Raw genomic sequence first — 13,273 nt, forward strand, 5'->3', positions numbered from 1 at the left:
CAAGATGCAGCTGTCAGATTTGAAGGTCTCCAGACCAATCTCAGTCTCAAGGCTAATCTTGATCTCAAGATGCAGCTGTCAGTGTTATAGGTCTCCAGACCAATCTCAGTCTCGAGGCTGGTCTTGATCTCAAGATGCAGCCGTCAGTGGTGTAGGTCTCCAGACCAATCTCAGTCCCAAAGCTAGTCTTGATCTTAAGATGCAGCTGTCAGTGTTGTAGGCCTCCAGACCAATCTCAGTCTCAAGGCTAGTCTTCATCTCAAGATGCAGCTGTCAGTGTTGTAGGTCTCCAGACCAATCTCAGTCTCGTGGCTAGTCTTCATCTCAAGATGCAGCTGTCAGTGTTGTAGGCCTCCAGACCAATCTCACTCTCAATGCTAGTCTTCATCTCAAGATGCAGCTGTCAGTGTTGTAGGCCTCCAGACCAATCTCAGTCCCAAAGCTAGTCTTCATCTCAAGATGCAGCTGTCGGTGTTGTAGGTCTCCAGACCAATCTCACTCTCAATGCTAGTCTTGATCTCAAGATGCAGCTGTCAGTGTTGTAGGCCTCCAGACCAATCTCAGTCTCAAGGCTAGTCTTCATCTCAAGATGCAGCTGTTAGTGTTGTAGGTCTCCAGACCAATCTCAGTCCCAAAGCTAGTCTTGATCTCAAGATGCAGCTGTCAGTGTTGTAGGTCTCCAGACAATCTCAGTCTCGTGGCTAGTCTTGATCTCAAGATGCAGCTGTCAGTGTTGTTGGCCTCCAGACCAATCTCAGTCTCGTGGCTAGTCTTCATCTCAAGATGCAGCTGTCAGTGTTGTAGGTCTCCAGACCAATCTCAGTCTCAAAGCTAGTCTTGATCTCAAGATGCAGCTGTCAGTGTTATAGGTCTCCAGACCAATCTCACTCTCAAGGCTAGTCTTCATCTCAAGATGCAGCTGTCAGTGTTGTAGGTCTCCAGACCAATCTCAGTCTCGTGGCTAGTCTTGATCTCAAGATGCAGCTGTCAATGTTGTATGGGCCCAGACCAATCTCAGTCTTGAGGCAGGTCTTGATCTCAAGATGCAGCTGTCAGTGTTGTAGGTCTCCAGACCAATCTCAGTCTCGTGGCTAGTCTTGATCTCAAGATGCAGCTGTCAGTGTTGTAGGTCTCCAGACCAATCTCAGTCTCGTGGCTAGTCTTGATCTCAAGATGCAGCTGTCAGTGTTGAAGGTCTCCAGACCAATCTCAGTCTCGTGGCTAGTCTTGATCTCAAGATGCAGCTGTCAGTGTTGAAGGTCTCCAGACCAATCTCAGTCTCGAGGCTAGTCTTGATCTCAAGATGTAGCCGTCAATGTTGTAGGGCCCAGACCAATCTCAGTCTCGAGGCTAGTCTTGATCTCAAGATGTAGCCGTCAATGTTGTATGGACCCAGACCAATCTCAGTCTCGAGGCTAGTCTTGATCTCAAGGTGTAGCCGTCAATGTTGTAGGGCCCAGACCAATCTCAGTCTCGAGGCTAGTCTTGATCTCAAGATGTAGCCGTCAATGTTGTAGGGCCCAGACCAATCTCAGTCTCGAGGCTAGTCTTTATATAAAGATGTAGCCGTCAATGTTGTAGGGCCCAGACCAATCTCAGTCTCGAGGCTAGTCTTGATCTCAAGATGCAGCTGTCACTGTTGCAGCGGCCGTAAGTGTTCTAGGCGAGTCCCCTAACCGGTCTCCCCCTCAGACCTTGGGATCTCGGTCGCGGTCTCAAACCATCAAGTCTTTACTACAACACCCTCAATTTTAATCTGATGGCATCATTTGCTCGATATTTGAATGCGCAACAATTTTTTGGGGGAAAATAGAAGGGTTACAAAAATTACATACCTGTAATACTAACATGGCAATCCAACAAGTAACTCTTTATTTTGAAAGGATCAAAACGAGCCAGATCAAACTTATTTCCTGTAAAAGGTTTCTTTATTTCTTATTCAATGTGTATTTCATGAAGTAAATGGAGTAACATGAAGATTTGGTACAGCATTGGTTATAGTATCAGAGATATTATTCCCTGACTGTACAGTTGCTCTCTTTAAACCAAGCTATAAAGTAAAAATCAACTTGCAAAATGTTGGCTTTCCATTCTTAAAAGAATGAAGTGGGTGCAAACAAACAAAATTTACTTCAAACTATTGACATCGATGGTGTTCAGGGAGCCCTCCCACTAGGCTGGGTTTTCATGAAGGTTTATCTAGAATCAAATATTTCCTGGAAGGAAAACTTTACACTGTTTCAGACTGTGGGCTAAAGTCCCTGCCGTGACTTGTGTCGTTGTAAAGCATGACATTTGATTATGTTTGCTTCACCCAGGAGTAAATGGGTACCTGTGAGAGTAGACATCAACCTGTGAAATATTTTGCTGTCGGTGCTGCATACTCCTAAGGAGTTGAGATGCTTTCAGAAAATGCTTACAGCGTAATGAATAGGGGTTACTGTGTATACAGAGTCACTGAGTTGACAAAAGGTGCATAATAAATATCCATTACACAATTGATGAGCACCGTTTCTGCTTGGAGGAAAAAAATCCATAATTTTAATTATAAGGGTAGTTTTTTTTTTTTGCTTTGTTTTTGTCTTCACACATTTATTTTTATTTATGTTGAAGTCAAACCAAGAACCTTTGAAATCACAATAGATGTTGTCACTACTAGATCATTATACTTGCTTAGTATAAAAGAGAGACCAGGGCAGTTTTTATCAGAGTGGGAAAGGTACCGCTGGTTTAAAATTAGTAAATTAAAAGTTGAACTGCCAATTTCATTAAGCTGTCAAGCACAAAAAGTTGCTTAGAACAGGGAAAAAAACAAAAACAGAAGATGGCTACAAGCTAATACATTTATACCATGTATTGCATAGTATCGGACTGGTTCCCTGCTCAACAGCTGAGCAATTTGCTAAGCATATTATAACAACTTCATGAACCTAGGCTGTGACAGTAACCAATGCTGTACCATGACCAAAATTCAGTATTACTCCTGTGCAAGATATATAAATCAATCTACATTATACATTGCACATGTGCGTGGTTTTATTTAAGAAGATAATTAATTCATAAGAAACATATAAAAGCCTCTATCACGAGAGACACAGAAACCAGAGACTTTGCTTGTCATTTTACTTAATTTAAACTGAACAATCAGACAAGGCTGGTTTTGTAACAGTATTATTTCCAGTCATTCAGGAACAATTGCGAAGCAATTGCTATGGCCAAGTTTACCTAAGGACTTTCGTTGACAATACTTTGAGTAAGTTAGCTCGACCTCTAGTCGACGATAGTTGGACTATGCTAGTCCAGGCTATTTAGAACCAGCCTACTGAGCATGATCACATCGCTGGTTACAATAGCCTAGTGCAGTGGACCAGTTATAAGAAAATGATAACATGTTGAGTCAATGGCCACTTTGACAGACATGACTGGGAGTTGTTTGCACTACAACTTCTGTGCACATGTGTATGTCACCAAACAACCAATAGTTAATCATTTTCCCTTGTGCGAACTTGACCTATATTGTAAGGTTAAATGATACAATGTAATCATCGATGCAAAACCAGCCATGTTTTCAACTTAGCTATGACTTAGGCTGTATCCGAATAGGTGGCTATGGCTACGACCGTTACTAAGGATATCCTCTAGTTCAGCGCATGATGATGCAGTGATCCAGACAAGCTGGAATCGCCAAACCAGACATGGCCTTTGATACCAATGTGAACAAGTTCAACCTTTGCGACCGTTTCCTGCCACTCAAGGCTGATTGGTGTTAGTTAGTTACATGTACCTGTAGGTGACTGGTCTGAAAGGGTTCAGGAAAACAGATTCAAAAGGGATATTTTCTCTTATTTTTATCACTCTTGAAGAGTTCAGAATGAAAAGTTGCTTGATATGAGCTAGGAAAGTCTTTAAATAAAGAAAAAGTCTGTAATTGAGCAGTTTGTAAAACTGACTTTCATATCCCCTAAGTAAGACAACTCCCCAACTTATTTTGTTTGGTTGTAGCTATGGCTAGCCGAAAGTGAAAGCGTAGACTCGATCAAGAACACTGAAGTCTTAAGCAGCAGTCGTGGCCACTCAACTCCATCAGCCTTCAATGCCCCAACCTTAGGAGCATAGTTTGGTTATTATGTTCGCACAAAAATCATGGTTGTATTGAAACTTTAGTGTGATCCCTGGCTATAGAGCTGTTACAGATTGAATGGCTTCTGCACCCAAGAGCAAAGATATTGACAAAATAGGGAGACCACCAACATACATAGATGGCTCAGTTAAAGGAGTGCAAGCACGTTAACTTGAAGATCACAGGTTCAAGTTCCTGCTCTAGAAATGTGTTGTGTAACGCATATGTGTCGTGGCCGAGCGGTTAAGAGCACCGAATTCAAACTCTGGTGTTTCTGATCAGCAGAGTGTGGGTTTGAATCCCCAGCCATGACACTTGCGTCCTTAAGCAAGACACTTAACCATTGCTTCGTCCTTCGGATGGGACGTAAAGCCGTTGGTCCCATGTGTTGTGTAACCCATGTAAAAGAACCCAGTGCACTTTTTAAAAAGAGAAGGGGTTCGCCTGGTATTCCTGGCTGTGGCTGCTGTATGTGCCGTAGCACCTTGTTAACCCTTATAAGGTGCTAAATAATTGGGTCTCAAAATTCATCACTGCAATTACCTATCTTTCTGAAAGTTTGTTTATACTCAGTGCCTTGAGTACCTTGTTTGGTAAATACGTGCGCTATATAAGACTTCGATATTATTATTATTATATGTAAAAGAACCCAGTGCACTTTTCGAAAAGAGAAGGGGTTAGCCCCGGTGTTCCTGGCTGAGGCTGCTGTATGTACCATAGCCCCTTATAAAAACCCTTATAAGGTGCTAAATAATTCATCACTTCAATAACCTGTCTTTCTGAAAGTTTGTATATACTCAGCGCCTTGAGTACCTTGTTTGGTAGATACGTGCGCTATATAAGACTTTGATATTATTATTATTATTATAGAAATGTTTTCTTTGTTCAACCCAAAATTATTCAAGAATTATGATGTACCCGCATGAAACAAACTTTAGGAAAGACTAGAACTTTCTGCCCAATTTTTCCCTGAACAAAATAAAACGGCTGTCTCGACGACCGGTTCCTTTCGAACTGAAAGAAACTGTACTATTTACACATCATTAAATAAAATCTAACTTAGTACCTTAAACACACATTGACTGCGTGCACATTATAACTATATCTTTGGCACTTTTTTATACTTAATTTCATACATATATATATACACATATAAATACTATATCCACTGAATAAAGTTTTTCACAAAGTACAAAAAACAAAACTTTTTCCATAAAATGTGCATCAAAAATTACAAATAATAATCGTCTGAATATCAAACAGATGTGAACAGATATGTGGACAGTGCCTTGACACGGATTTAAAAAAGAAAAGAAAGTGAACAAACTTTTGTTTCAATTAATTTCAAGACCACATAAAGTAGAGTGTCACGGCCGAGTGGTTAAGAGCATCGAATTCAAGTTCTGGTGCTAATTCACCGGAGTGTGGGTTCGAATCCCGGTCGTGACACTTGTGTCCTTGAGCAAGATACTTTACTATAATTGCTTCTCTTCACCCAGGGGTATAAATGGGTACCAGCGAGGGTAGAGGTTGATATTGTGAATGAAAAGCTTTCGGAGCGCCATGGCAGCTCGGGGCTGTATACTCCCTAATGGGAGCTGAGAAAGATTAAAGGGATGTTTATTGGCCCTATGACCAGGGGACTAATGTAAAGCGCATTGATACGGTTTATTGTGAAATGCGCTATATAAGAATTTGTTATTATTATTATTATTATTATTAAAGTTCTTGTGAGATTCACCTGAACAAATGAATACCTGTTTGTTGGTTATTTAGGGTTTTATGTGCAAAAGCAAATTTGCTTGTAACCGGAAAAGTGGTGAGGTTAAGGAGGAATGCAAAGTTAATCATGAGGTACTCGAAGTAAGCCTCAAGAATTATTTGAGGTTTTTCAGGGTAAGCCGGTGCTCAACTTTGAGTAACTGCTTGAAACTGTTGCATTGTTTTCATCCTATACAATTATAGATATACAATAAAAATAACCTGTGCAAATTTCATATCAAAGGTGATTGCGTTTTTTGAGATGTCGCCCAAAAATCAGGAACATTGTGTCACGCAGCAAGAATTATCCATATTGGAATAGACAATCTGAGAGACGGTTCTGACCGTAACGCTTCTCAGATTTAAATTTGGGGGGGTTTCAAAGTGAACCTATTCTCAAAATGCTTGAATACTTTTGAAAGCTGCTGTACTTCTTCGAACCAAGTAAGTTTTTATTACTTTTAGCGATTACTAAACGTATGCCTTCCCTTAAACTGTGCATTTCTCCCTTAGTGGTAAAGAACTGTATCTCTTTGAACCCCCAAAAAATGATAAGATTTGGGGAATTTCGGTAGATGGGTCAACTAAGCTCCAAGCAGTATTTTAATGAGACTCTCCTCTACTTTGCTTTCCCCAAAGAAAGCTCTGCTTTTTCTTAGCAGCTTTCTTCAGCTGGAGGTGCATCCTCATTTAGAAAGTCCAGAAAACTCCCGATGGGGGGTAACGATGAAACCGGACTGATGATTCGGACTTCGTTGGTGAGGGGTAGCTTGGGAGCCAGACAGCCATTCCTCGTATTGGCTAATGCACAGGGTAAGAATCTTTCCCTGTCATGGAATACTCTATCACACAGGATATCACGGTCATGTGTATTGATGCCCATAGGGCTCTCGGGGTAGGATGTCGGACTACAGAGGGCGCTAGTCATTTTATGAGGAACACTACTGTCCATTCTTTGGAATGGTTTAAGTTCAACTTCTGGCTCGTACTGGTTGGCATAAGTGTAGCTGTGCTCTGAGGTATACTGGTCCCCATGCGGGTACTCATGACTATAGCCATTCGGGTACTGGGTGCGTGGGTAGGATAAGCTGTCCAGCAGTTTCAGTTGCATAGCGCCGTTGACTACGTACGAGGCGTAGTGCTCGGTTTTGCAGCAGTCCCCTTGATGGAGAGAGTCCGGCCCCTTGTTACAACCGTCCATTTGAGTGCAAGTGTTTGAGTACATGCATGCTGCTGACTTGAAACTTCTAGTGGGCGAGGGGGGCGGGGAGAGTGTCTCTGGTGCAGAGGTGTGCCCTGGTGTGAGGTGATCGGGGTAGTGCGAGGCATAGTGCCCCTGGGGGTAGAAAGACTGAGGAGAGGTCTGTGGGGTTAGTGGGAGTTGATACTGAGATAAGTGATGGTGGTAACCCGACACCATACCCCCACCTGTCATTTGATGAGGGTTCTCCATGAACATGAGGGCGTGCTTGCGGTACGAGTCCACGTCGTACATCTCGGGCGGTAGATGGGCGACCATCTGATACATCGACAATGCTGGGTGTGGCTGGGGATTCGGGTGCAGAGGTGCAGTGTGTAGAAAGTCCTCCGACGTGTGCGCATAGTCGTAGAAGTTAACATTCATCGGGGGCGCTTCACGCTCGTGCGATACCTTCTCTAAAGTACTGTGAATCCCTTGAGTGGCTTTCTGATAGCGATGTGGGGCGTAGGTTGAGGGGTAGACAGGGGAGTGTCGGTCTGAGGATTGGTGGTAGCTCGAGGGACACGCCCCGTGGGGACTGTGAAGCGACGCCGAGTAATCATCCTTCAGCTTGTATGGACTCTGACTCGCAACGACGTATGTATCGTTACTTGTCCATCGTCGTTTAGTCTGGTTACAGTCTGTCTGTTGGGGACTAGACGTTGATGGCTCTCCTTCTACACCACTCTGGCCCTGATGTCGCATCTTGAGGTATTCATCGAGACCGTACCTTGCTCTCGCTCTGGCTTCCTGCTGAAGATATGAGCTGTCTGTCTCCCTGTACAAAATAAGCCAACGAATAAATCTGTTATCATAAAATGTTAAAGGACTCGATATTGGAGGGGGGGGGAATCTACAAGACTGCAGGGATTGCATCTCAAGACCAGAATCAAAGTGAATTTGGACAAGCACTCAGAGAAGATCTATTCCATTTGAGTTTTGGAGAAAGTGTTCTTCGATACTCTTGAAAGAGAAATTAAAAACAAGATAATATTCACAATCACAGTCAACATTTGTTCACAATTGAAAACCACAAGACCACTTAGCTTGTCCCATTGTGAGTTCAGCGGCCTGACACTAAAATTGCATGCCTCGGGCCTGTCGTCCAATGTAAATTGCAAGCCCAGCTGAACCATCTTTGCTTTTAGGTTGATAAAAAAAACGTTTTGACTGAAATAACTCAATAACTCAGCACTCATATATAAGGCTACTTATGACACAAGCGGACTAGAACATCAGGGCCCAATTTCATAGAGCTGCTTATGCAAATAATTTTGCTTAAGCAAAAAATTCATTGCTTAGTAAAATCAGATTACCGGCCAAGACTCCACTCAATTGTTATGCTAAGTAAACAACAGCTAAATACTAGTCATAAGCAATGTATATGGCATGAAATTTTGGCCAGTAACATGTGTAAAATAAGCGAGCTATTTTTCGTGCTTAAGCAAATTTTTTGCTTAAGCAGCTCTATGAAATTGGCCCCAGATCATCGAGTGTGGGATGTTTTGTGCTTAAGCAGTGGCCAAGCACAGCAAAATGTGATTGACCAATAAATAAGGTAACCAGCCAAAAAACAATCTCGCATGTTGTATAATCTGTGACTGATTTCCTTAGCGGAAAATTAGAAATAAAGGTTTTCAACATTTATGAAATTAAGCCTCGTCTATGAGACTCATCCAAAGAACATTTCCTATGCATAGTGACATTTTGTGCTTTCCCCAATTTCATAGAGCTGCTTAAGCAGAAAATATTGCTTAACATTTTTTCTGCTTGGTAAAACTAAACAGGATACAGTTCAGTTCAAACATTTACAATTTTATTTGAGTTGGTAACCTTATTCTGGTAGGCAAAATGTTGTATGCTAAAACAGTAACTCATACCGTGAGATATGGGTTCCCAGCCATAGTATAAAGTTATGTATATAACTGACATACAGATCCTTGTCATTTGATTGGTGGAACTTACTTCACGTGACATTCACTATTACTCCCATCCGCACCGGCGATCAAAAAGACCTATTCACCCATGGGGAATAGCATTTCCCAATCAAGAGTTAGGATCATCCTTGTTCCCAATGTTTTTGAGCAGTACTGCGCCGCTGCGCCACTAATGTTATACTTTCAAAATACATCAAATGACAAGGATCTATATGTCAGTTATATAAAACAAATATTGAGTGGCTTTAATTTGTGGAATGGCAGGAATATTATTGCCTCATGAAATGGAACAGTCCAAATTTTACCTTGCGATAATATTCCTCCCATTCCACTCTGAGCCACTCAATATTTGTATATTATTTCATGGTTGTTGACCAGTCGGGATCAATTTTTTGGATCTACACTGGAAGATAAACAAATGTAAGACTTGATCATACCTGACTGGGCAGTGGGTGAATATGATGCAGTTCTTGCGCGAGTTTTTCACCATGACCTTTGCCCTGGTGTGAAGCCACACCCAGGATAAATCCTTCTTTATCAGACGGAAATACAGGGTGTGGTTCTCATCTGTGTCCATCACTGGAGGGAGAGAACGGAAAGAAATATTGATCAGTTAAAAATTATGCTTGGAAATTGGTTTGCTTTGACAAAATTTTCAAATTAGTTTGAGAAATTTTCGCATTAGTTCCTACGATGAGTTTTGTGGTAGTATCTCTTTTGACTAGTGTTGGTTCTTCTCAGAGCCGATAGAGAGGTTTCGCAGAGTCACCGATACTCTTACGTGAATGGATACGTCATAATACGTGATCACTTTTTGAGGTCCATGTGACGTAAAACCGTTGTACACAAGTTAGAATAGTCGCTCAAAACGGGAATCTGTCGCCATACACGTAAGTAAACAACGAGTATATTTTGTTCATGTTTTTGTAGCGGATTGTTATTTTTGAATGCACAGGTTTTCACCATGTCTATTAGAGGTATCATACATGGATGTAGTTGGACATTTGTTAACCACCATATGCTTCAGAAAAATACAAATGGACTAAAAAAATAGGCGACGGATGTCAGTTTAGCTTGTGTGGTTTTTATGTACTGTACATTTGGTTAATAGCGCCCTCTTGAGCCTCAAGTTGAGGGTATTCATTAGAACTTTGCAAAACAAAACTACACAGCTCACTTGACGCGAACGCGTATGGTTCGATATCCGCGACACCTCTCTTATACAGAACCAACATTACATGTACTCAAGTCATTTACACATGGTGTTACCACAAACCTCATCTGATTACATATATGTACATGTACATTGTATACTCCCACCATGCTAAGTTTCAAATCATACTTGTGTTATAAGAGATGTTAAATTTGCATCGAGGATAAAGAATATTAATTTTAATAGATGTTAAATTTGCATCGGGGATAAAGAATATTAATTTTTGGTTTTTACCCATATACACCGATGTGTGTAGCACTGTATACTCAGTACTTTCCCCGAGTCCTGTGAAAAAAATCACAGGCATTTTTACTCAGGTGGGATTCGAACCCACGACCTTTGCAATTCTAGAGCAGTGTCATACCAACTAGACCACCGAGATTGCCCGGTAGCTAGAGGCAATTCGAATCCTATGTTTTAGCAGCGGGTACTGCAAATGATTTAATAGATGTTAAATTTGCATCGGGGATAAAGAATATTAATTTTTGGTTTTTACCCATATACATCGATGTGTGTAGCACTTTATACTCAGTACTTTCCCAAGTCCTGTGAAAAAAATCACAGGCATTTTTACTCAGGTGGGATTCGAACCCACGACCTTTGCAATTCTAGAGCAGTGTCATACCAACTAGACCACCGAGATTGCCCGGTAGCTAGAGGCAATTCAAATCCTATGTTTTAGCAGCGGGTACTGCAAATGATTTAATAGATGTTAAATTTGCATCGGGGATAAAGAATATTAATTTTTGGTTTTTACCCATATACACCGATGTGTGTAGCACTGTATACTCAGTACTTTCCCGAGTCCTGTGAAAAATCGTAAATCGTTTGCAGTACCCGCTGCTAAAACATAGGATTCGAACTGCCTCTAGCTACCGGGCAATCTCGGTGGTCTAGTTGGTATGACACTGCTCTAGAATTGCAAAGGTCGTGGGTTCGAATCCCACCGGAGTAAAATGCCTGTGATTTTTTTCACAGGACTCGGGAAAGTACTGAGTATACAGTGCTACACACATCGGTGTATATGGGTAAAAACCAAAAATTAATATTAATTTTGGTTTTTACCCATACACCGATGTGAGGTAGCACTGTATACTCAGTACTTTCCCGAGTCCTGTGAAAAAGGGTCGTTGGTTCGAATCCCATCCGAGTAACATACACTGTCATATTTTTTTCACAGGACTCAGGAAAGTACTGAGTATACGGTGCCAACACATAATGGGTAAAAACCAAAATTAATATACTTCTATTAGTTCTGAAATTTCAAGTAATAAACCACAAGGAAAACACAGAAATTTAAAATCAGTATCCCCCCCAAAAATAAAAAAATTGTGGCCGAGTGATCAAGTGCGTCGGATTTGAGTTTTGATGGCTGAATCATTGGAGTGTTGGTTTGATATACGGGGCCCAATATCATAGAGCTGCTTAAACAGAAAATGATGCTTTTAAAAAAATTTACGCAAATGTGGTCCACTATAGACCCTATTGCAAATAATTTTTGTTACGCGCACAACAGGCATGGGAATGAGGTGATTCGAAGCTGGTCTAGCTAGCGATCAAGTTTTATTGCTAGCTACACCAGTATGTACCTCCAAGCCTGATACTTCATGGAGGCAACGAAGGCGATTGCCTCCGTGTCCCCTTGCCATTGCCTTGGTGCCCTTAAAATGCTCCAGTACAAATTTGCAATTTCATCATAGGGTGCCCTTAACCAAGAAGAAAATGCCTTGGTGCCCTTGGCCTTTCAAAAAGGAAGCATAGAGGTACGTAACCTCATTCAACAGTTAGTGCTTGTATAATGGGTATTTGCCAAAAAGATAATGGTTCATTGGTTAGACCGCAGGACTTCCAATCACAAAGCTGTAGGTTCGAAGCTAACTGCTGGTTTCACAATGACTAGAATAATAAAAACAACAGATCCTTATAAAATAGCGCATTTCACAATAACGGTATCAATGCTCTTTACATTAGTGCCCTGGGCCCAATTTCATAGAGCTGCTAAGCACAAAAAATTGCTTATCATGAAATGTCTTCTTTGATAAAACCAGGATTAACAACCAAATTTCCGATTGTTGCATATTGCTTGTATCAGTCTGTTGTTTGCTCATCCTGAAAATCATGTGGAAATTTAGTTGGTAATCCTGTTTTTATCGAGGCAGAAATTTCATGCTAACCAAACTTTTGTGCTTAGCAGCTCTATGAAATTGGGCCCTGATCATTGGGCCAATAACATCCCTTTCTGCCTTCTCAGCTCCCTGGGGTCTATACAGCTCCAAGCTGCCGTGGCACTCCAAAGGCATTTTCATACACAATATCAACCTCCACCCTCGCCGGTACCAATTTACACACCTGGGGCCAGTTTCATAGAGCAAAAACATTGCTTAAGCACAAAATTAGCTTGCTAATTTTATACATGTTACTGGCCTAAATTGCATGCCGTATACCGTGCTTGTGACTGGTATTTAGCTGTTGTTTACTTAGCATAACAATTGAGTGGAGTCTTGGCCGGTAATATGATTTTATTGAGAAAGGATTTTTGTTCTTAAGCAAAATTTAGAGCTTAAGCAGCTCTATGAAACTGGGCCCTGGGTGAAGAGAAGCAAATTGGTCAGTGTCTTGCTCAAAGACCCCAGTGTCATGACCGGGATTTGAACTCACACTCCGATGACTTAACCACCAGAACTTGAATTCCGTGCTCCAACCACTTGGCAATGACACTCTACTACCAATACTCTAACTATCTAAACCAACAAACAAATATTATTTAGATATTTTGTAAATATAGACACAACTTACATGTTTTGTGGCAGGTGTACATCGCAGCGAGGTCGTTAGGGTGAATCAGCTCATAAAGAGACCTTCCTTCAAGTTCACTCGGGTCAAATCCTAGAATGTCATTTGCTCTGTAAATAAATAGAACAAAGAATGATTCACAGATGCTTGGAACACAAAGAAGTGGACTTGTTTATCTTCAGGATAGTTTTTTTCAAACTGCAATTTTA

General features: G+C 41.3%; 1 protein-coding gene across 2 annotated transcripts in view; it reads right to left on the minus strand.

The window, feature by feature from the left end:
- Positions 1-2,575: 2,575 nt before the first annotated feature.
- Positions 2,576-13,273, minus strand: part of LOC139940694 (uncharacterized) — a 61,723-nt gene continuing 51,025 nt past the window's right edge. For both annotated transcript variants that reach the window (XM_071937056.1, XM_071937055.1), the window contains exons 7-9: positions 13,068-13,174; positions 9,496-9,637; positions 2,576-7,899 (exon numbers count right to left, since the gene is read on the minus strand). In XM_071937056.1, coding sequence (XP_071793157.1) covers positions 6,537-7,899; positions 9,496-9,637; positions 13,068-13,174 — 1,612 coding nt within the window. In that variant the 3' untranslated portion in view covers positions 2,576-6,536. The remainder of the gene's footprint in view (positions 7,900-9,495; positions 9,638-13,067; positions 13,175-13,273) is intronic.

The sequence above is a fragment of the Asterias amurensis genome, chromosome 8, assembly GCF_032118995.1.
Source record: "Asterias amurensis chromosome 8, ASM3211899v1".
NCBI classification, from domain to species: Eukaryota; Metazoa; Echinodermata; class Asteroidea; order Forcipulatida; family Asteriidae; genus Asterias; species Asterias amurensis.